This window comes from Babjeviella inositovora (assembly GCF_001661335.1).
Source record: "Babjeviella inositovora NRRL Y-12698 unplaced genomic scaffold BABINscaffold_1, whole genome shotgun sequence".
Lineage (NCBI taxonomy): Eukaryota > Fungi > Ascomycota > Pichiomycetes > Serinales > Babjeviella > Babjeviella inositovora.
Genome location: NW_017566838.1, coordinates 851,494 through 872,251, shown reverse-complemented (window position 1 = coordinate 872,251; position 20,758 = coordinate 851,494). Strand labels below are relative to the sequence as shown.

General features: G+C 49.2%; 11 protein-coding genes across 11 annotated transcripts; 5 read left to right on the top strand and 6 right to left on the bottom strand.

Moving 5' to 3' along the window:
* Window positions 1–307: 307 nt before the first annotated feature.
* On the bottom strand, window positions 308–881 carry BABINDRAFT_73357 (uncharacterized protein). The gene has a single exon (XM_019132609.1). The coding sequence runs from the start codon at window positions 721–723 to the stop codon at window positions 430–432; it is 294 nt and encodes a 97-aa protein (XP_018987863.1). The 5' UTR covers window positions 724–881; the 3' UTR covers window positions 308–429.
* An 80-nt stretch (window positions 882–961) lies between these two features.
* On the top strand, window positions 962–2,891 carry SPT14 (phosphatidylinositol N-acetylglucosaminyltransferase). Its single transcript, XM_019127462.1, has one exon. It carries the CDS (start codon window positions 1,039–1,041, stop codon window positions 2,461–2,463), a length of 1,425 nt encoding a protein of 474 aa, XP_018987862.1. The 5' UTR covers window positions 962–1,038; the 3' UTR covers window positions 2,464–2,891.
* A 93-nt stretch (window positions 2,892–2,984) lies between these two features.
* On the bottom strand, window positions 2,985–6,114 carry NIP100 (Nip100p). Its single transcript, XM_019127461.1, has one exon. The coding sequence runs from the start codon at window positions 6,075–6,077 to the stop codon at window positions 3,147–3,149; it is 2,931 nt and encodes a 976-aa protein (XP_018987861.1). The 5' UTR covers window positions 6,078–6,114; the 3' UTR covers window positions 2,985–3,146.
* A 168-nt stretch (window positions 6,115–6,282) lies between these two features.
* On the bottom strand, window positions 6,283–6,694 carry BABINDRAFT_159101 (uncharacterized protein). The gene has a single exon (XM_019127460.1). It carries the CDS (start codon window positions 6,687–6,689, stop codon window positions 6,483–6,485), a length of 207 nt encoding a protein of 68 aa, XP_018987860.1. The 5' UTR covers window positions 6,690–6,694; the 3' UTR covers window positions 6,283–6,482.
* BABINDRAFT_5483 (centrin) lies at window positions 6,688–7,522 on the top strand (the record flags this gene model as incomplete). The annotated part of the gene is made up of 2 exons (XM_019132223.1): window positions 6,688–6,706; window positions 7,002–7,522. 2 exons carry the CDS (start codon window positions 6,688–6,690, stop codon window positions 7,520–7,522), a joined length of 540 nt encoding a protein of 179 aa, XP_018987859.1.
* A 1,034-nt stretch (window positions 7,523–8,556) lies between these two features.
* MRPL40 (mitochondrial 54S ribosomal protein YmL40) lies at window positions 8,557–9,354 on the top strand (the record flags this gene model as incomplete). Its single annotated transcript, XM_019131491.1, has 1 exon — window positions 8,557–9,354. One exon carries the CDS (start codon window positions 8,557–8,559, stop codon window positions 9,352–9,354), a length of 798 nt encoding a protein of 265 aa, XP_018987858.1.
* A 331-nt stretch (window positions 9,355–9,685) lies between these two features.
* RPT4 (proteasome regulatory particle base subunit) lies at window positions 9,686–11,066 on the bottom strand. Its single transcript, XM_019127459.1, has one exon. It carries the CDS (start codon window positions 11,016–11,018, stop codon window positions 9,783–9,785), a length of 1,236 nt encoding a protein of 411 aa, XP_018987857.1. The 5' UTR covers window positions 11,019–11,066; the 3' UTR covers window positions 9,686–9,782.
* Window positions 11,067–12,153: 1,087 nt separating this feature from the next.
* GCD1 (translation initiation factor eIF2B subunit gamma) lies at window positions 12,154–13,803 on the top strand. Its single transcript, XM_019127458.1, has one exon. The coding sequence runs from the start codon at window positions 12,239–12,241 to the stop codon at window positions 13,577–13,579; it is 1,341 nt and encodes a 446-aa protein (XP_018987856.1). The 5' UTR covers window positions 12,154–12,238; the 3' UTR covers window positions 13,580–13,803.
* A 602-nt stretch (window positions 13,804–14,405) lies between these two features.
* On the top strand, window positions 14,406–17,675 carry CDC60 (leucine--tRNA ligase; the record flags this gene model as incomplete). Its single annotated transcript, XM_019130690.1, has 1 exon — window positions 14,406–17,675. One exon carries the CDS (start codon window positions 14,406–14,408, stop codon window positions 17,673–17,675), a length of 3,270 nt encoding a protein of 1,089 aa, XP_018987855.1.
* Window positions 17,676–18,262: 587 nt separating this feature from the next.
* On the bottom strand, window positions 18,263–19,249 carry BABINDRAFT_29888 (uncharacterized protein; the record flags this gene model as incomplete). The annotated part of the gene is made up of 1 exon (XM_019131466.1): window positions 18,263–19,249. One exon carries the CDS (start codon window positions 19,247–19,249, stop codon window positions 18,263–18,265), a length of 987 nt encoding a protein of 328 aa, XP_018987854.1.
* A 361-nt stretch (window positions 19,250–19,610) lies between these two features.
* Window positions 19,611–20,749, bottom strand: BABINDRAFT_73300 (uncharacterized protein). Its single transcript, XM_019132608.1, has one exon. It carries the CDS (start codon window positions 20,604–20,606, stop codon window positions 19,971–19,973), a length of 636 nt encoding a protein of 211 aa, XP_018987853.1. The 5' UTR covers window positions 20,607–20,749; the 3' UTR covers window positions 19,611–19,970.
* Between the last annotated feature and the right edge of the window lie 9 nt (window positions 20,750–20,758).

Below are 20,758 nucleotides of genomic sequence, written 5' to 3'. Positions count from 1 at the left end.
ACTCCGGTGGGTGTTCCGGTAGTTCTGGTAGTTCAGTGTATCTGTGCGACATGGGATGTGGGAGTAATAATGAAAAGTGACGGAATGTATTTCACGGTATTAATGCCGGATGACGGGTAAAGCCAGAACGCTGTGTATGAAGAGATGAGTGGAAATAGATGCGAATACGAATACGAATAGGGTATGTCTGCAGGCGCAGCGAGTCACGTGAGAAACCAAGAACCTGGCAGGATCTGCGATATGGATTAATTGAAGCGAGATTGGGTATAAAAGAGCCGGGTAGATTACTTTCTAGAGAATAAGCATTCTAGCATTCTCTAGAGAGTAAATTATGGAGGATAATATCTGAATCAGGGGCTTATTAATATCTAATTGATATTGCTACATGCTTGCCCAGGAGATATATAGAATGTTGCCTGGGTTGCTATTTTAGATTTTATGTAAAGCAAATCGAATCAAAGAGCGCTGATTATTTATGAAACTTCTAATAAACGACATATGCTCGATATTTGGGAGGGATAGCCAATGTACACCCCGACGGAAAGATGCCGAGGAGCAGCCGAGAATCCTCTCTAAGGGGCCCGAAAGGACCGTCGATGTCTCACATCTACGGGACACCACTTTTAAAGAGACACTAGCACATAAAATGTGCGATATTTGATGGAGCTGGTGTATCTTGAAAATATAGCTTGTAATGATTGCTGTCAATCGTAGAACGCTCATTTATCTGACGTGGTATTTACCCTCGCTCCTCACCCTTTCTAAGCCTAACTCAGCATTGAAGACCGTATGTCTCTCACTCCACAGGGCCACGTATACCCAGGAACTACGACAATTGCCTGGCCCCCATGATGTCGACCTGTCGGATAAAAAAATCAAACCTCCAAAATCAATACTAAATAATGCTATAATTACTGACAAAGTTTTATTATAACCTACTCCGAATCCTACTCCTAGCTCAATACGTGCGGCTCCGTACAGGACGTTATTAACAATATACCAGTGGGTCTCATCAAAACTTCTCTTCATCCCACACCAATGGAGATACAAGCCACACCCCTGGGTAGAACCGTCAACGGTGCTCCCTCGTACAATATCGCGATGATTACTGACTTTTTCTACCCCCAGCCGGGCGGGGTCGAGCTCCACGTGTACCACTTGTCACAGAAGCTAATGGACCTCGGGCACTCGGTGGTGGTCATCACCCACGCATACAAGTCGCGCACAGGCGTGCGCTATCTCACGAACGGACTCAAGGTGTACTACGTGCCGTTTCTCATCTTCTATCGTGAAACATCCTTCCCCTCGGTCTTTTCGTGCTTTCCCATCCTCCGCAACATCTTTATCCGCGAGCAGATCGACATCATTCACGGTCACGGCTGCTACAGCTCGATTGGGCTTGAGGCGATTGTGCACGCATCTGCAATGGATATCAAGACGGTGTTTACCGACCACTCGTTGTTTGGGTTCGCGGACGTTGCGAGCGTGTTGGGGAACAAAACGTTGGCATTTTCGCTCTCGGACGTAGGGCATGTGATTTGCGTATCGCACACGTGTAAGGAGAACACGACGCTTCGCGCACGGATCCATCCGTCGAACGTTTCGGTGATTCCAAACGCAGTGATTGCGAAGGATTTCGCGCCAGCGCCGGACTCGTGCGCAGTGGCCGCGAATACTTCGCAAGCTGATGCACACGACTCTATCACAATCGTCGTCATTTCCCGTTTGTACCAAAACAAGGGTGCGGACCTCCTCACCGCCATAATCCCCACCATTTGTGAATCTAACCCCAAAATCAAATTCCTCATTGCCGGCGACGGCCCAAAATTTATCGATCTCGAGCAAATGCGCGAGAAGTATGCGCTTCAGGAGCGTGTGCAGCTTGTCGGACGCATCCGGCACGAAGAGGTGCGCTCGGTGATGATCCAGGGACAAATTTTTTTCCATCCGTCACTCACCGAAGCGTTTGGCACAGTCTTGGTGGAGGCGGCATCGTGTGGCTTGCTTGTGGTGAGCGCGAAAGTTGGCGGAATTCCGGAGGTGCTTCCCGAGCACATGTCGGTGTTTGCGGATGAGACATCGGAGCCAGCGATGGTGGATGCTGTCACCAAAGCGATCCAGATTGTCACAGAAGACAGAAACTACACCGCAAACTTCCATCTGGAGGTGAAGACGATGTACAGCTGGATGGATGTGGCAAGGCGGACGGAGAATGTGTATCATTTGGTCACAGCAGCGGACGCAGCCAAAGACCGGAGTGAGGAGCCGAACCGGCGCACGCTCAAGCGGATTCTCAAGTTCTATTATCAGAGCGCCACATTGGGCGGGAAGTTGTACGCGTTGTGTGCGGTGGTGGACATGTTTGTGTACTTTTTCTTGGAGTTGTTTCTCCCTCGGCACCAAATTGACGTGGCGCGAAAGTGGCCAGTACATAGAAAAGGTGACGACGAAGTCGATGGATGAGTGATAACCAAGGCTGTATTTCTGCCGATCGAGCCCCATACGTATCATTTGAAGTCGTAGCGTCATCGGTGGAGGATTCGGTGAAGCCATAGGTAAAGGCTCGAAATTACGATGATGCTATCTGTGAAGGCTAGAACGTGCAATCATTCGAGATGGGTCATAGTCCAACAAAGGTGTTACCTTAAGAATAAGAAGCTTTGGTGAAGTATTACATGCGCTCTCTGTCGATTATTCTTCTGCGATATCAAAGAATACTTGCGGGTGGGCTGTAAAGCACTTTTACAGAGACATCCCGTTATTTGGAAGACTGTGAAATAGACATTACCTGTTAAGCCATATCAAATGTTTTGAATATGGTGCCGATGGACCAAATGGATACATATAATAGAAGCTACGTATTAAATAGAATCTGATGCATCAACCCTCAGACAAGTGAAAATAAACTCTACTGTAGTCATAAAAGGAACAGAAACCCGCTACTGACCTCACGGATAATACTTAGTTAGAGGTACGGTATGATATCAATTTAATGGATACTCTTGAGAACCGTCCATATATACAATCTAAACCTCCAACAATGACAACCTATAGAACATTACAAGTTACACCAATTTAACAACTTTACACAGAATTTAATCCCTCTATAATAGCAATCCGAATGGGATCTACAGATAGGCTGACCTTTAGTAGAGCAGCTCCCTCTCCAGGCGATACCAGCTGTAGTCCTCCTCCATGCGGCTGAGATAGTATCGCAGTGCTGTCTTGGACGACTGGTCAGCATAGGGGATGGTCTCGTAGCGTTCAATGGCCCGCACCAAGCTTCGTCCAAGCATATTGAACCGGGTTCTATAGCCGCGACAGAGTTTCGCGGGGGACAAGTCTTGCTGGAGCCACTTTAAGTCTGTGTGGTCGTACGAGAGCTCGCAACTACGCAGAATGATTCTCCGCAAGGTGTGGATTTCGCTGATTAAGGAGTTCCGGCTGGCCTTTTCCTTCTCTTGGTAAATGTCGTGGAAGTTTCCTACGATGCGGTTTGACTTATTCTTCAACTCCTTAAGCGCCTGCGCGTAGATTTGGTTCTTCTGCAAGAGCTCTTTCACATGGCTGCCAACCTGAACGTTCTCTGCTTCGTATCGCGCGAGATTTTTCCGTGCCTCGGCTAGTTCGGCTTCCACGGCTTTAGATTTTGCAAGCTTATGATCCATCACCTGGATCTTTATGCCAAGCTCTTCGATAAGGAGCTCTTTAGTTCTGAACTTGTGAGTTATCTCCTGTACCTGTAGCCTAAGCGCAGTCACTTCAGTATCATCGGTTGTCATCTCCTGCTCAACGTTCCAGACCGCTTTCTGAGGAACCTGGCCACCAACCACAAGGGTGGACAATGAGGCTTTGATGGTATCGAGAAACCGCCATTCGCTTTCCAAGCTCCCAAGTTCAAGCACCGGAACTGGCTCAAGCACCGAGACTGGCTCATCGGAAATCATAGTTGCATCTAAATCCAAAGCGTTGCCCTCTTCCGTGAGATACGCAAGAAGAGGTTTATAATCCCCGGACATTTCACCTTCAACACCACACATTTCCGACTGTGCCTTCACTAACACCCCAAGGGCGTCCGCGAGCACTTCCCCCGTGGTTTGTAATTTATGCACCAACTTCGACTTCGCTTCTATTTTGTTCAGCAAACCAGGTCTCTCTAATGCAACGCGGTTGGCCAACACTAAGCAATACGCATTGCACGCAGCTGCCTCGCGCACGCGGTACAAGAGATGCTCCCTAGGAATCAGCGTGAGCAGCTCACAGAACAATTCACACTCTCGGTGGATCTCTTGGGTTATCTTCACCTCTAGCTGGTTCTGCCGTGCGCTGCTGACTAGCATTTCCACCCTGGCTGCTATATCGCGCACAAACAGCAGACAATCCACGCCAAACTCCAAGTGGTACCGTGCGAGATCGCATGCCGCGTGCACACACGTAAGCTGTAACCGAATCATTTCAATAATCGTAGGGGGATAGTCTTCGAAGAGAGGGAGAACTTCCAGCAAACACCGGGTTTTGTTGGCTGCGAGCCTGGCCTCATAACAGAGATCAAACCTTCTGTCGGTTGCCGTGAGCCCGCGGAGAGCCCCGACCAACTCGTTTAATATTGGGACTTCGGACTGAGCAATCGCAGCGTCGATCTGGGCCTCCGTCGCGCGCGACTCAAGGTCGAAGATCCGCTGTTTCAAGCGCGTAATCTCCCGACTTAGGCCTTCACTATCATTTTCTTCCCGGGCTGGTTTATCAAAGGTCCCAGCATTCATGCTGGCAAGCCGTTTGTCCATGTAATTGTTCACACCCCGAAGTTCATCGATGACCAGAGACGACTCAGCTAGCTGACGGGTCAAGGCGCTGAGCTCCGCCCGCAAATCACCCTCCACCTCTAAGTGCGTCGCTTCAAGGTCTCTGTCTACTTCTTGCATTTGTTCTAGCTCCAGAACCGTCAGCTGAAGAGCCGAGACTTTCTCTGCGAGTTCTATATTGCGCTCCGTGAGGGTATCCACCACGGTCTCAGAATGGGGCACGAGCTCTAGCTGGCCCCTAAGCTCATCCACCAACCTCTCGGTGCGCTCCAAGCGCTGCGAAGCCTCTGAATACATCGCCTCAAGCTCCACCGACCGTCGATACCCTACCTCGTACTGACTAAGCTGGCCTAGCAAGGTCAGTTCCTTCTGTTGGGACATGTCTTTCAACTTGAGGAGCGCCAGCTCCAACAACTTGTTGCGCTTGCTAAGCGCAGTAACGTCTGAGTCTCCTTCCTCGAGCTCCTCCTGGAGCCGGAGCTCCTCCTGAAGGTCGATAAACTCCAACTGTAAGTCGTCATACTTGGAAAGGAGGTCATCGTAGCGTTCCTGAAGCTGTTCGAGGTCACCTTCGAGAAGCTCTCTGCTAATTGTATCCAACTCGCGGCTTTCATCTGCCACTGCTAACTTCTCCTTCAAGGTGATATTAGCGGAGTTGAGGGTGGAGACTTGTAGTTTATAGGATTCGGTGTCCAAGTGAATCGCGTGTAGTTTTTTTTGCAAGGTATGTATGATGGTTTGGAGGTGGTGGTCAGTTTCCTTGGAGCAGAGAGAAACCGGGGGGGTAGGAGACAAGCCAGCCGTCTCAAGGGGGTGTTCCACGCGGGATTCAGGGGAACTGTTTAGCCTTTTGTCATTGATACCAACAGGAGATTTGGGGTTGCTATCCCCAGGTAACCTTAGGTTAATCTCGGATTTGGAGTCGTCATCTTTAAATGAATCGGAAATGTGGATTTCATCAGGCCTGGGCGAAACCTCAGACAATATGAGAGTGTCTGACGACTGGGAGGAGCCCTCAGAAGGCGAGACCTCTGTTTTGGGAGTCTCTGAGCGCCTGGAAACATGTTTCACCACTGTTGGCCTCACGAATATCCCACAGGTTCCTTCCTTCAGACATACAAAGTACCGCTGGCCGCCGACCGCACCGTCGTTTTTGCCCGCCGCCGTGTCTAGCTCCACGCCTACCCATACGCCGCTGGAGAACTCTGTGGTTCCCACAAACCGCACCACCCCGAAATCTCCTCGGACCTGGACCTTTTGTCCTATTTGTAACATGATGTCTGAATGCTAGCACGTGGTGCAGGGCAGAGGTCTTTGAGTGCATGTTTTGATCTTGCCAAGTTTAAATCCTGTAGATAAGCCATGCCATAACAACCCCAGCTGGCACCTAAGGCTGCCCTGAAAAAGCGAAAAATAAGGATAAACCATTGAGCACATAACTCCTGGTGAAATGGGTACATTTCATTAAAACCATAGCTTCCAGAGAGTTGTTGGCTATAGCTATGGGATAGAGCGTGGGAGGGTCTCCGTTAGAATATTAGACGAACAAGAATAGCATCTCTCCGGAACTTTTGCAACTATTTCCAGTCTGTATGGTTGTACGCCAGACCCTTTGAGAGAAATTTTTAGCCTTATCAGCTATTCGATTTTCCTAGTACGCGTCAAACCCCATGGTGTCTCTCAATCACCTGTCTTTGGTTTTTGTTTCAAAGGTTGCTTATTAATTAACACCTTCATTAACACGGCGCTTCTTTTTTCTCTCGTTATGATTCGATACGTTTTCCTTGTATATTGGTCTATAGGGGTTAGAGATCGGGATAAGTGGCACCTGCCGCTACTAAGAGTTTCATCACTTGCATAGCTTGAATCTACGCGACTTGCCCACATGTACAGTTTACCCGCATGTATCACTTATACACATGTACAACCAAGCAGCATGAAATCTCGGTTATTCCCCTTCAGTTACTAAATTGGTCAAACCAACAAACATATTCGCAAGTAGATATATAACTTCACAATAATGCTCGTGTCATTAAATCCTGCACATAACACGCTACACGCTATCCAAAACGAGCGGCTAACGCGCTTTTCAAGTTGAGCCAAGCTTCGCTTCAAAACATCTCTTGTGCTCGATTATCATTGCCGGATAATCCCAGATCTATCCTTTCCGATCCTTTTATTATATTCCAGACCCCCTAGACCTTTCCATGTCGGCGTTTAGAAAACCGCTTTCGCAGAACAAAGAGCCACAGTCCAAACGGTCGTTCGGCCAGTTGAAACTCGAGTTGTTAAACGAACAGAAGCAGGAGATCCGCGAGGCGTTTTCGTTGTTCGACATGAACAACGACGGATGTCTTGACTACCACGAGCTCAAAGTGGCCTTCCGGGCGTTGGGATTTGATCTCGCCAAACGCGAAGTATTGGATATCATCCACGAGTACGACACAGATGACCGGAATTTGATCACATACGAGAGCTTCTTCCAGGCGGTGGGTGAGAAGATCATCAATCGCGACCCGTTGGAGGAGATCCATCGCGCGTTCAAACTCTTTGACGACGACGGCACCGGCAAGATAAGTTTGCGGAATTTGAGACGTGTGGCCAAGGAGCTCGGCGAGAATTTGACCGACGATGAATTGCGCGCCATGATTGATGAGTTTGACTTGGATGAGGATGGAGAAATCAACGAGCAGGAGTTTATCAGCATCTGTACTGAGTAGGTACGACTGCTGGGGCTCTGAAAATGGGAAGCTACATTGCTATCATGGCCGATTTTCGTTAGAGTTTATTTTAGTGTATAATACAAACCTATTAATATTTGGACGATCTGCCAAAGGCGTGTGAGATGCGGATGGATCAGAAACAGTGTGTGACATATTGTTCTGGTACGCTTGATGACTGATCGGTGGCATTGATTATGCGTACGACATCAAGGTTACACTGCGGTTTAATATCCTCCATGTATCAAGCCTAATCAGCATTTCTCATCAAGGCCAGCCCTGAGTAGTGACTCAGCGGGATATTGGTCACCCATGGCTTAATAGTTTTGTCAAGATCTCGCTAAATTCACTGTTTTCAGCTCATCCATTACAACCCTTTTGGAGGTGGTATTTCCTGATTAGTATAAGACGTGAGTATACATGCGCGATAGCCAAAATTATCCCATGACCGAGTTGACTATCAACGGCATGGTCTGGGCCCGAAAACATTGCTACCGTCCTGGCTTTAGCTAACTCAATTCCCTTCTTTTCGTCCTTCATGATGTACCCTTAACCACCCCAGAGCTCCAATGGGGGCGGTAGACGCGCCATCTACAAAGAGCATGCAGCTCTGATCTCCATTGATTCTCCACTAGATACCGTCAATCCAACGCCACACACCCCGACGCTTATAAGCTCCAACCGACCCAAGTCTTTTTGACTTTCCAAACCTCAATTTTCCATCCGACGAGCTTTTATTCAGATGCCAAAGGCAATAACCTCACTCATCTGGTGTTATGAGCACGCGTGCACATTTCGCACGGAAGGAAGTCCCTTCAAACGTGAGGTTTGAAAAATTGAAAAATGCTCAGCGTTTGATAGCATCCACCACTCTTTTCCATCAACCCCACACGATGTCTGCTACCAGAGTGAGAAACGGTGCCAAAAGGCTCCAGCGTGAATTTGAACAGCTCCCAGCGCAGTTTCAGGACCACTACAGAAAACTCTTTAGAGGGTCGCAGCCGATCGTCTTGAGCGATGAGGACAAGGTCAAGATGATCAACACGTACAAGGATATCCCTACGCGCCCGGAACAGGTTGGGTACGCTGTGGGCGATGAAGTGTACGTAACAAAGGGCGAAAAGAAGGGTATCACCTCCAAGATTGTCTCCATCGACTACAAAACCAAGTCTTTCATCCTAGCCGAGGGGCCTACACAGAAGGTGCTCGTGCCGCCATCAATGGTACCACCGGGTCACAACTCCAGACTCATCGAGTACCCGTTGAGAATGACTGAAAAAGAAATCCAGCTCGTCGGGACCTTCTACAAGGACGGCAAGGTTGCCAACAAGTTCATCGCGGCACAGGTCGAGTACCAGGGTGCCGAGTGGAGCGACGAGTACAACCGCATGATGCCCCACAGAGTCGTTAAGGGCCACCGAAAGACCATCCGCATTCCATGGCCCGCCCCAGAGCCGTTCAAAGACTCCGTCATGTGCACCCCTGCCGAGACTGTGTTGAAAACCACCTACCAGTTGGACTCGCTTGTCGAGTCGCCAATCCCGGCAGACGCACTCCCAACCATCAGAAACCCGCACTCCAAGTTCAGAAAAAACAACTTGACCGAAAAGGACATCTGGAAGTTGACTCCGCCAAAGATGCCATTGTCCGAGACGAAGAAAGCCGCGCTTGCCGAGAGAGCCGCGTTTAAGGCCAAGGGCTGGACTGCCTTGACCCCAGAGATGAAGGACTTTATCGGGGAGAGAGTCGCCAAGCATGTCAATGAGGTGTCAGATGTGCAGGTCAAGGAGCACTTGAACTCGCTTATGCGTGATGTGAAGAACGTGGATTAAGGGGTGGATACTGTACATAGTAAATGAAGCAATACTTGCGTAGCGAAACAATAATTCAGTAGCAAGGCGAGGGGGATAATTATATTGGAGGGGAAGAGCAACAGCTGTGCAGAGAGCTGCGTGGCCAAGAAATGCGGTTGGATGTAAAAATACATCAGTGTGGTTGAGAGTATCGCTTGCATAAGTGGAGCCATTGTGCGTAGACTCGGAAGACAACTCCGGGAGGAATACAATACCAGAGAAGGATAAGTTACCATTGAACGGAAGGTATCTTGATGGTACCAGCTCCTCGCATTGCAAGGACCCGCTCTGGGCTGACACATCGAAGGACCGATACCATTATAGGGTTATATTACTTCATCCCGCTACATCGTACTCTTTAGTTCAAAATAATGTACACCACCATTCGTGATTCAATCTAATGTAACTTACAACTTTTCGTAGTCCAACTTGCCCTCCAACTTCTTAGACTCGCCGACCTTACGCACGGCCTTCATCAAGTCCTCCTGGAGAATGTAGTCTCTGTCATCTCTGATGGCAAAGAATCCAGCCTCGGTGATAACGTTTCTGATATCGGCACCGTTGAAGCCGTCGCTCATCTTAACGGCGGCCTCGAAGTCGAACTCGCCCTGTTTCTGCACATTCGCAGAATGGATCTTGAACACCTCCAAGCGGCCGGCCTCGTTAGGCAACGGGATTTCAATCTTTCGGTCCAAACGTCCGGCTCTCAACAACGCCGGGTCCAAAGTGTCAGGTCTGTTGGTGGCCATAATGACCTTGGTCTGGCCGAGGTAGTCGAACCCGTCCATCTGGTTCAACAACTCCATTAACGTACGCTGAATCTCACGATCCGCGGACGTCCCCTCGCTGAATCTGCGCCCACCGATTGCATCCACTTCGTCAATAAAGATGATACACGGCTCGTGCTCCTTCGCGTAGCTGAACATCTCCCTGATCAATCTAGCAGATTCACCGATGTACTTGTCCACAATCGCGGACGCCGGGGAAAAGATGAAGTTAGCACCAATAGTGGCGGCGACCGCCTTTGCCAACAAGGTTTTCCCGGTACCTGGAGGCCCGTATAGAAGTACCCCCTTAGGTGGCTTGATACCGACTCGAAGGAACAACTCTGGGTTCTTTAACGGGAGCTCAATGACCTCGCGCAACTCGCGGATCTGTTCGTTCAACCCACCAATCCCACCAAACGAGATCTCACCCGGCTCGAACGTCGTCATGTTGTACACGAGGGGGTCCACCTCCCTCGGTAAGATACGCATGATGGTCAACGTCGTCATGTCTAACGCCACGCGCACACCCTGCTTCAACGCCTCCTTACTGATAGAGTTGCGGCAGCCCACGATATAACGCGGCCCCAGCGATGCCTTCACGATAAAGCGTTCGTCGTCCAACTGCTTCAATACCTCGCCCACCACCTGCCCCACCGACTGAAGCGCCTTGATGTCGTTCTCTGTCTTTTCGTAATCGTTCTCCTTGCCGCGAATATCCAAGCGCAACTGTTTGAGGCGTGCATCCCACTGTCTGTGCTCCATTAACTTGTTCTTGAACTGCCCGAGCGCTCTTTCTCTTTCGGGGTCGGCTGGAGCTGGTGCCTCGGCGCTGTCGGCCTCGAAGGCCGCTAAAAGGGGGTCTTTATCAGTGCTCATTGTGTAGTTGAACAGGTGACGTAATTGGTATCAATTGATGAATGTTGTGGGGGATAGAATGGGGGAGGTTCTATAGTGGCATACCGTTTGATTTGAATTGCCACTGGATTGCAACGCTGGTCGACGGAAAAGGTCGTGCGGTGGTTAATACGTGAGCACGTCCAGGTACAACCTTTATTTCTTCTGGGCGAAGGATCACCTTGAATGTAGTACTTTCAAAGGGTATTAAGCGGTGCTTGGGATGTTAGTTGTAAAAATTTGAGTTAATTTCGACGCCAGCCTCACTAGGGTAGAGGTGACTACTGGCCCGTTGTAACCAGTTAGCATTTTGTGAGGAGGCATCTGTACAGGATATATCGATGTGGACCCCCAGCCATCCACTAATATTGGAAAGAAAGCTCCACAACACTTTATCTAGCCTAAAAATGCTATACAGTGGAAGTGGTGGATTTTAATTGAAATCAATTGAAAAGAACTTCTAATAATTATATTACCAGACTATCTAACTGGATAGTGTACGAAATTGCAACTAGTGCAAGTTAGTGGCATTGCTTATTGTGTACGCGTGCACGCCTGAGAACTCGTCCAAGGGTAATGGCACCAGCTCGAGGGTTGGGCGTTAAGTATAAGAACTTTATCGACACTGCAAGCTTTTTATTCATCTGCTTCCACCCTTTTTACTTGTCTTTGGTATCAATTTTACCTTTTCTTTCCCAGATTTATTTAGTTCTCCCACTGGAGTGTAGCCCACGTGACGTACTGGTAACTTTGGTGGAGCCGGACCCACCACCGATACGGCTCAGCGAATGCTTCCACACAATCATACCCCCTCAACTTCTTAAATATCGTTCAAAATTGCCAATGGGATATCGGCTGTTCTTCAATCTATCGTAGCAAATTCATTCGTCTCCATCTGTGGCACATGCTCCACGATTCCCATTTGGTCCCTGCTCCATACTTCGTTAGATGTCTTAGATGAACCTCTACTCGCCACCTTTTATCTCCCAAAAAAATAACGCTTCTTATATAGCAATATTGAATATGATATACTCTTAGACTTTTATCTCCCTATTGCAAAAAGACATGTTCCCTCTACCATTCCCCCCAGAATCTATCTTTAGGGGTCGTGCACCGCCCGTCAGAATGCAAAAGTTTCAGCCTTATATAAATGCAAGAGCTTCGGTTCACTGTCTTCACTCAATCCACCAGACACACATTCAATGGAGTTCCACGCTGTAATTTGCTGCGGAAAGGGTTCTGGCTTGGCACCATTCTCGTCCGTCAGATCGACAGGGATGCCGAAGGCGCTACTCCCGATTGCCAACCGTCCAATGATCGAGTACGTGCTCGAGTGGTGCGACCTCGCACCATTCCAGAACATTACCGTGGTGTGCGACCCGCTCTCGGCACCGCTCATCCAGAACGCGCTCGATTTCTACCAGACCAAACGCAGCGCTGACGTGCAGAAGCTCACCTCCATCGAGCTTGTGACGTTGTCAGGTGCCACAGGTGAGATCTTCCAGAGCTTGAAGGACAAGATTACAACGGACTTTTTGGTGTTGCCATGCGATTTTATGACGGATTTACCGCCACAGGTGCTTATTGAGGCATACCGTAGTCGCAAGGAGGGCAACCTCGGGCTCTCGGTGCAGTATTACAACACGGTCGAGACCGTCGAGAAGAAGAACTTCCAGCCGAACTACACACTCTTCGCACAGGGGAAAGACGGCCACAACACGTTGCTAGATATGTACACCAAAGAGCACGTGGAACTCGCCAAGGCGTTGCAGGTCAGAACCCATTTGACCTGGAGATATCCCAGCACTGTGGTGTCCACGCAGTTGCTCGACTCGTTCATCTACATCTGCTCGCAGAAAACCATTGGGATCATCAACAGTGAGTGCAAGAATGTGGCCGCTAAGTCATGCACCAAGTTGATGCGCGACCTTGCGCGCCGCTCGTGGCGCTTCAAGGAACCACGTGGGACTGTCGGCTTGTTCGTCTTGCCGAAGCAGTGCAGCTTCCTCCGCGCGGACAACCTCGCGGTGTACATGGAAACCAACAGGATGCTCATGAAGGAGAAGGCTAAGGTCGCGGCCCTTTCACAGCAGACGCCCGCGACTAAGGAAAAGGGTGCAGCCGGGATCGGAGCCGACTGTTTGGTCGGCGACTTGACGGTCTTGGGCGAACGCACGACTTTAAAGCAGCGCTCGGTTGTTGGCAGCAACTGCACCGTCGGTAAGCGCTGCCGCATTACCGCGTCTATTATCTTGGAAAACGTGACCATTGGCGATGATGTGGTGTTGGAAAACACAATTGTGGGTTCCGGTGCAGTCGTGCACAGCAAGTCCAAGTTGTTGAATTGTAACGTCGAAGGTAGCTTCGTGGTGAACAAGGGGACGAGTGCCAAGGGTGAGACCTTGTTGCAGATCTCGCTAGAGGGTTTGGGAGTGGATGAATATGAGAGCTCCAGCGAGGGCGAGTCGGGTAGTGAGGGCAGCGATTATAGTGATTTTGAGGATGATGATGATTTTGAAGACGATGGGTTATTTGATCGATAGTGAGAGAGCAAAAGTGAGCGCCAGCGAGCTTGAGCTATATTAACGATAATGTTCTGTATTGCAAAACATGTGGCAATGTGCTAGATGTCGTGTGTATTAACCTTTGATCAATGATCAAAAGTTATGAAGTAGACCATGCAAAACTTAGGGGCGCAAGAAATTTGGGTTTTTCACCTGATATATAGATATTCGAATTAACATTAGTATTTTAACGTTGATTTCCATACATGTCATATATGTTCATACATGTCATATATGTTCATACATGTCATATTTGTTCATACTTTGAACGTGATGTCAAATGTGTATCCTGGCCAGTCAGATTCTAAGATCGAGATCCGGAGCCTGCTGTATGCACCTCAAGATGCTGACACTATGGTACGAAATGCCCTAGAGATAGCTACATACTTGAGCTATCCTTTTGGAATATTTAGGTCCATAATTATACCCGGTTTAGAGACGCACACAAATTTTCAGAAAGATTATTCTATACTGTCATACGTTTTTATCTTGCGCCGAACGTCATCAGAGTTCAAGCGGAAACCTGGATTAATTAGATTTCTCAAACTATAGGCCCATTACCTACAAATAAACCCTGCACGCTCCCTTCCAAAAAATTAAGGTCTTTTAAATAAAATCTGCTCTGAATTTAATATTGTTTGAGAGACAAACTAACAAGTTACCAGTACTCGATTGGATATCATCCATGACTCACCTGTCTGCCCAATTCAGTGCCGGGTAACAGTGGGTTTTTCTCCAGCTGATGCAACGCAAAAAAATCCTGACAGTCATCCACACTCCCATCATACTTAATCCCCCATCAACGATGAGTGCTCCGATTGTGCTTGAAAACACGTCCCGTAGAGATACCCTCATCTCTATTGAGAAAAAATACCAGAAAGTCTGGGCCGATGCCAAAGTCTTTGAGGTCAATGCGCCAACCATTGCGGAAGAGCCAGTCTCCGTGGATCCGGAAGAGCTTCGTGAGCGTATCCCTAAGCACTTTGCCACCATGGCCTACCCTTATATGAACGGTGTTCTCCATGCTGGTCACTGTTTCACCCTCTCCAAGGTTGAATTTGCTACCGGTTTCGAGCGCATGCAAGGTAAACGCGCCTTGTTCCCATTGGGGTTCCACTGCACCGGTATGCCGATCAAGGCATCGGCCGACAAGATTGCCAGAGAGATTGAGCAGTTTGGTGTCGACTTTTCGGGCGTTCCAGCTGAAACCGAAGAGGAGGAGGCCCCTAAGGTGGTTGCCAAGAGAGAGGATGTCTCCAAGTTTACCGCTAAAAAGTCCAAGGCCGTTGCCAAGCAAGGCAGAAGCAAGTACCAGTTCGAGATCATGATGCAATTGGGAATTTCTAAAGAAGAGGTGGCCAAGTTTGCTGATCCCACCCACTGGTTGTACTTCTTTCCACCTTTGTGCGAGAAGGATGTCACCTCCTTCGGTGGCCGTGTCGATTGGAGACGTTCGTTCATCACCACCGATGCCAACCCGTACTACGACTCGTTCGTCAAGTGGGAGATCACCCGCTTGAGAGAATGCGGGAAGATCAAGTTCGGTGAGAGATACACCATCTATTCCGAGAAGGACGGCCAGGCCTGTATGGACCACGACAGATCTTCTGGTGAAGGTGTCACTCCACAGGAGTACACCGGGATCAAGATCAAGGTCACTGAGTTCGCTCCAGCCGCCCAAGAAGCGTTCGCTGCCGCTAACTTTGACTTTGCCGGTAAGAACATTTTCCTCGTCGCCGCCACCTTGAGACCTGAGACCATGTACGCACAGACTTGTTGTTTCGTTTCGCCAAAGATCACCTACGGGATCTTTGATGCCGGCGACAACAACTACTACATCTGTACCGAGCGTTCCTTCAAGAACATGTCGTTCCAGAAGATCACCCCAAAAAGAGGGGACTACACCGCCGCCACCACTATCCACGGTAAGGCGTTGGTCGGGTCCAAGATCCATGCGCCGCTTGCCAAGCACCAGGAGTTACGTGTCTTGCCAATGGAAACCGTCTTGGCCACTAAGGGTACCGGTGTTGTCACCTGTGTGCCGTCGGACTCCCCAGACGATTTTGTCACCACTAGAGAACTTTTCAACAAGCCAGAGTACTACCAAATCGAGAAGGAATGGGTTTCCTTTGAGGCGGTTCCTATTATCAGAACTGAGAAGTACGGTGACAAATGTGCCGAGTTCTTGGTCAATGAGATGAAGATCCAGTCGCCAAAGGATTCCGTGCAGTTGGCTGCCGCCAAGGAATTGGCCTACAAGGAAGGTTTCTACAACGGTATCATGACGTACGGCAAGTACGTCGGCGACAAGGTTGAGGTCGCCAAGCCTAAGGTTAAGGCTGACTTGATCGCCTCCGGCGACGCGTTCGTCTACAACGAGCCGGAAGGTGTTGTTATCTCCAGATCGGGTGATGACTGTATTGTGTCCTTGGAGGACCAGTGGTTCATCGACTACGGTGAGGATCAGTGGAAATCCCAGGCTCTCGAGTGTTTGGAGCACATGAACACTTTCTCTTCCGAGACTAGACACGGTTTCGAAGGTGTTTTGGATTGGTTGAAGAACTGGGCGGTCTCCAGAACCTACGGGTTGGGTACCAAGATCCCATGGGATGAGAAGTACTTGGTTGAGTCACTTTCAGACTCCACCGTCTACATGGCGTACTACACCGTCTGCCACTTCCTCCACTCTGACTACTACGGAAGGGAGTTGGGCTCCATGAAGATCCGGCCAGAACAGATGACCAACGAGGTTTGGGACTACATCTTCACCCGCCGTGAGAACATTGACACCACTATTCCTATCGAACAGTTACAGCTGATGAGAAGAGAGTTCGAGTACTTCTACCCGTTGGACGTCAGAGTCTCCGGGAAGGATTTGATTCCTAACCACTTGACCTTCTTCATCTATACCCACACGGCGCTCTTCCCTAAGCAGTACTGGCCACGTGGTGTCCGTGCCAACGGGCACTTGATGTTGAACAACGCCAAGATGGCCAAGTCCACCGGTAACTTTATGACCCTCGAACAGATTGTTGAGAAATTCGGTGCTGATGCCTCCAGAATTGCGCTTGCCGACGCCGGTGACACCGTTGAGGATGCCAACTTCGATGAGTCCAACGCCAACGCTGCCATTTTGCGTTTATTCACCTTAAAAGAGTGGTGTGAAGACACCCTCAGGGGAGGCGCCTTGAGAACTGGCCCGCTCGACAACTTCTTCGACGTCTCCTTCGAGAACGAAATGAATGCATTGATTGAGGAAACCTTCGAGAACTACCAGGCCACTAATTACAAGGCTGCCTTGAAGACCGGGTTGTTTGACTTCCAGACCGCTAGAGACTTCTACAGAGACAACACCCAGGGTGTTGGCATGCACCGGGACTTGGTCTTGAGATTCATCGAGGCCCAGGCCTTGATGTTGGCTCCAATCGCGCCGCACTTTGCCGAGTATCTCTACAAGGAGGTTGTCGGTAAGGAGGGTACCGTCCACGAGACTGCGTTCCCAAGAGCTAGCAAGCCACTCTCCAAGGCTGCGTCTGACGCTTTGGAGTATGTCAGAAGCGTCTCTCGTAGCATCCGTGAGGCTGAGGGTGCTTTGATGAAGAAGAAGAAGGGTAAGGCCCCAGAGGCCGACCCTAAGCTACCATCCAAGTTGCAGTTGCTCATCTCACCATCCTTCCCAGAGTGGCAGAACACCTACATAGACATGGTCCGCGAATTGTTTGAGGCCCAGTCCTTGAATGACAACAAGTTGCTCAAAGAAAAGGTTGGTAAGGACATGAAGCGGGCCATGCCGTTCATCTCTATCTTGAAGTCCCGCTTGGCGACCGAGAAGCCAGAGATTGTCTTCAACAGAGAGTTGTCCTTCAACGAGATTGACACCGTCAAGTCCGTGTTGCCAGCATTGCAGAAGGCTCCAGCCGCCTTCAACATTGTTAAGGTCGAGGCCATTCTCATCGGTGCTGACGGTAAGGGTCAGGATGTCGTGACCGGCGAAGCTGTCGAAATCACTGCATCTGCCAAGGCTCTTGAGTCTGCTGTGCCAGGTGAGCCAGCTATTGTTATCACCAACATCTAAGTGCTGGTGTGGGTCTTTTGTATAGTTTTTTTTTGCTTTATTTTATGTTATGTTTAATCTGGTTGTATGGGTCAGTGGTTAGCTCTTTAGTAAGGTTAATGGAGAGTTCCCGGTTTTGTTTGTGCCTTATGAGCATTTGGGGAGTTTAAGATTAATTGTCTTAAGATTAATTATGTTTTACTGGCTCGAGTAACAAAATCGATCAAACTTTCTACTTTGGGCTTCGTTTGCTAGTGACGCACCAGCATGGAATATCCATAAAATATTGATAAGTACCCCCTAGCGTACACTCTACCTTCTCTCTTCTCATGTCTTACTAGATCCATCGCTATGACACGTATTCACTTTATTCAGACTTTTCTCAATTACCGACTACTGATCTAAAGTAATTCTCATCCTAGTATGAGGGGTATCGGGCATTAAACCAGCGGATGAAAGCTTGCCTCGGCGATTAAATGTTACTAGCTTGTGTATAATCATTTAATATCCCAATTGCTTCTAGCTCCACTGATTGTGCACAAACTTGGTATAGGGTACCCCGATTCACGTGGTTTAGGCATTGCCTTGCATAGCCAAGCTGCTCCCCCTTATCGTTCAGCTACTTCTACCCGTCTGTCACGCAACTCGTGGATCGTCCAGATCCAAGTGCGGGCAGCGTAGTCCATGTTAGAGGCAACGGCACTAGGCTTACTTTCAACACCACCAGCGGCAAAGTACTTCCCATTGTCTTTGTTGGCCGTTAACAGCTTCGATAAAGCCACCTTCAAGGTGGCATACGACCCCTCTTCGTTGGTGACCCCGAAAAGCCAGCCAAAAATCTGAAACATGATCCAGAAGAGAGTGCCTATAATCGGAAGTCGGGTCCAGTAGCTGAACAAGTTGGTGCTCATGACAAAGCCAGGGTGGACAGCGGTGCACAAGATCCGCGGATGTTTTAACGCAAGCATCTTCGTGTAGTGAATACCCGCCATTTTGGCCATTCCGTAACGGAACCACGTGAAGACAATGTTAGGGTGGTAGTCAAAAGTGGTATCCATGTCAAAGTACCAGAAAGCAAACAGGTGGCCGATGGAACTAAGGTATACGATCCGGGGGTCTGAAGCGTGTTCCATCACCGGAATAAGCCGTTGGGTCAATACAAACGGTGACACGTAGTTTGTCTGCATCTGGATCTCAAATCCGTCCTTTGTGAGAGAAAACGGCGCCGCCATGATTCCTGCGTTGTTCACTAGAAGGTGCAACTCCAGCTCGAGCGTCTTGAATTGCTCGGCGCAGCTTTCCACCGAGGCCAAGTCTACCAAATCGACTTCGATAAACGTCATTTCCCCGAGGACCCGGGAAGTTGTTTCATCTTTGGAGTAGCGCGACCTTCTCAAAAGCGCCTCGTTCTTGATCTCGGTAATCGCCTTGGTCACCCGCGTCTTGCTTCTGCCAGCAATGTAAACCACATAGCCGTGAAGGTACAAGTGGAGCACGGTGAACCAGCCAATCCCACTGTTACCTCCAGTGACAAGAGCCACTCGTCTTTCCGTCTGTGCATCTGCGTAGGGCAAGGTGTCGGGGTTGAAATCCATAGTGGGTGTTGTGCTTGCTGTGTGGCTTGCCTTGCTGGCGACTAATTGCAGTCTTGTTTTGATACATGGTCGGGGAAAACGATAAGCACGCTTTTTTTTTCGCAGGTGCACAACGCAGGATACATTCGCCGTGGGCTCGATGGCGCTGTGGCACGGCAATGGCTGGTGAACCTATCCGACCTGCAAGAGAATGAACAGTGGAGAGTAAAAAGTGTATTGAGAATGGATCAGATTTTAAAAAAAACGCCGATCAGAGTTTTGATTTTATCCCACAAAGTATCCGTATTTAGTGCGTGTTTATTACACTTGGCCGTTTGAGTTTTGTTGTAGTGCTCTTGGGATTTCAGTACGGCAAATTAGCGGAAGAATGCCGAAAGAATGCCGAAAGCCGTGCGAAAGTAGGTACGAGATATGCCGCCTATTGGTTCCGCTGTGATCTAAGGTAAGAATATTTTGGCATCTGCTATTAAAGTTGTATATTTATTTAATACGGCATCTCCGAATATTCTAAAAATTTGTTCGTTTTCCGCGCTGCCAGTACCCCCCCCCCCCCCCCCGTAGGGGTTTATTAAAACCTTAGTCATTCTATAGGACATTGAGACAATTGAAGGTATTTCGGAGCGGATAAACACCTATCCGACTTAAATTATCCTAGTACAGGACGTATCAAAGCGTTTACACAACGGAAATAAGATCATAGCAAGAGATTGATCTATCAGACTCAGCTATTGTTGCCGGCTTCCCCACCCTCCACTGGCTCCCTTGCCTCCACCTCCAGGGCCAATTTCAACGCCCGGGCTAGCAAGTTATTCGTACCTTCCTCCCGATCCTCCTTGTCTTTTTCAGCGCTTTCGGATTCCTCCTTCGCTTTCAATTCTCCGGGAACAAGCCTCAAGTGCTGGTGTACCCTCCCTACGACCTCACCGTCATCCTCCACAATCAACTCCGTACCAACAAGCGTCTCCCACTTGGCGCTGAAGGTCCGGTGGTTGATCTTGACCAACGGGTCCAGCGCGGCCGCATCTGCAGAGTGCACCAAGCCACTGATCTGCAACGGGTAGGACGGATCCAAGGCGTTGAAGTTGTGGGTGATGTTGGAGTACTTTGTCGTGCGCTGCTTCTTTGGTCTTGGAGGCTGAACATTCTCTACCTGGGTCTGGTGATCCTGGGAGTGGGCATTGTGCGGGTGATGTTGTCCCTGCTGCTGGGTCCTCACGCTTAAGAACGGCAAGTTGCGGTAGGGGCGTAAGTTGATGTGCTGGTTGTTTGAGTGGACCCCAGACGAGAGAGACGGGATCCCGTCCGAGAAAAGGGCCCCATTAGTTTGTGCGGGCTGGGCATCGCTACCCAAGGCCATGCTCGGGGGTAATTCGAGCGTCACGTAAACGTGCTATTACTGTTAGTACATGAAAAGAGGTCGAAGGATGAAAAATTTATTGAAGACCAAGTCAAAGCTTGAAATCGGCCCAAGTATCAGACGGGGCGCTAAACGAAAAGCGTGCGAGAGTA

Excerpts from the sequence above, each read along its gene's own strand:
- BABINDRAFT_73357 (XM_019132609.1), bottom strand. The coding sequence starts at position 723 with ATGAGCGTTCTACGATTGACAGCAATCATTACAAGCTATATTTTCAAG.
- NIP100 (XM_019127461.1), bottom strand. The coding sequence starts at position 6,077 with ATGTTACAAATAGGACAAAAGGTCCAGGTCCGAGGAGATTTCGGGGTG.
- BABINDRAFT_159101 (XM_019127460.1), bottom strand. The coding sequence starts at position 6,689 with ATGTGGGCAAGTCGCGTAGATTCAAGCTATGCAAGTGATGAAACTCTT.
- GCD1 (XM_019127458.1), top strand. The coding sequence starts at position 12,239 with ATGGAGTTCCACGCTGTAATTTGCTGCGGAAAGGGTTCTGGCTTGGCA.
- BABINDRAFT_73300 (XM_019132608.1), bottom strand. The coding sequence starts at position 20,606 with ATGGCCTTGGGTAGCGATGCCCAGCCCGCACAAACTAATGGGGCCCTT.
- RPT4 (XM_019127459.1), bottom strand. The coding sequence starts at position 11,018 with ATGAGCACTGATAAAGACCCCCTTTTAGCGGCCTTCGAGGCCGACAGC.
- SPT14 (XM_019127462.1), top strand. The coding sequence starts at position 1,039 with ATGGAGATACAAGCCACACCCCTGGGTAGAACCGTCAACGGTGCTCCC.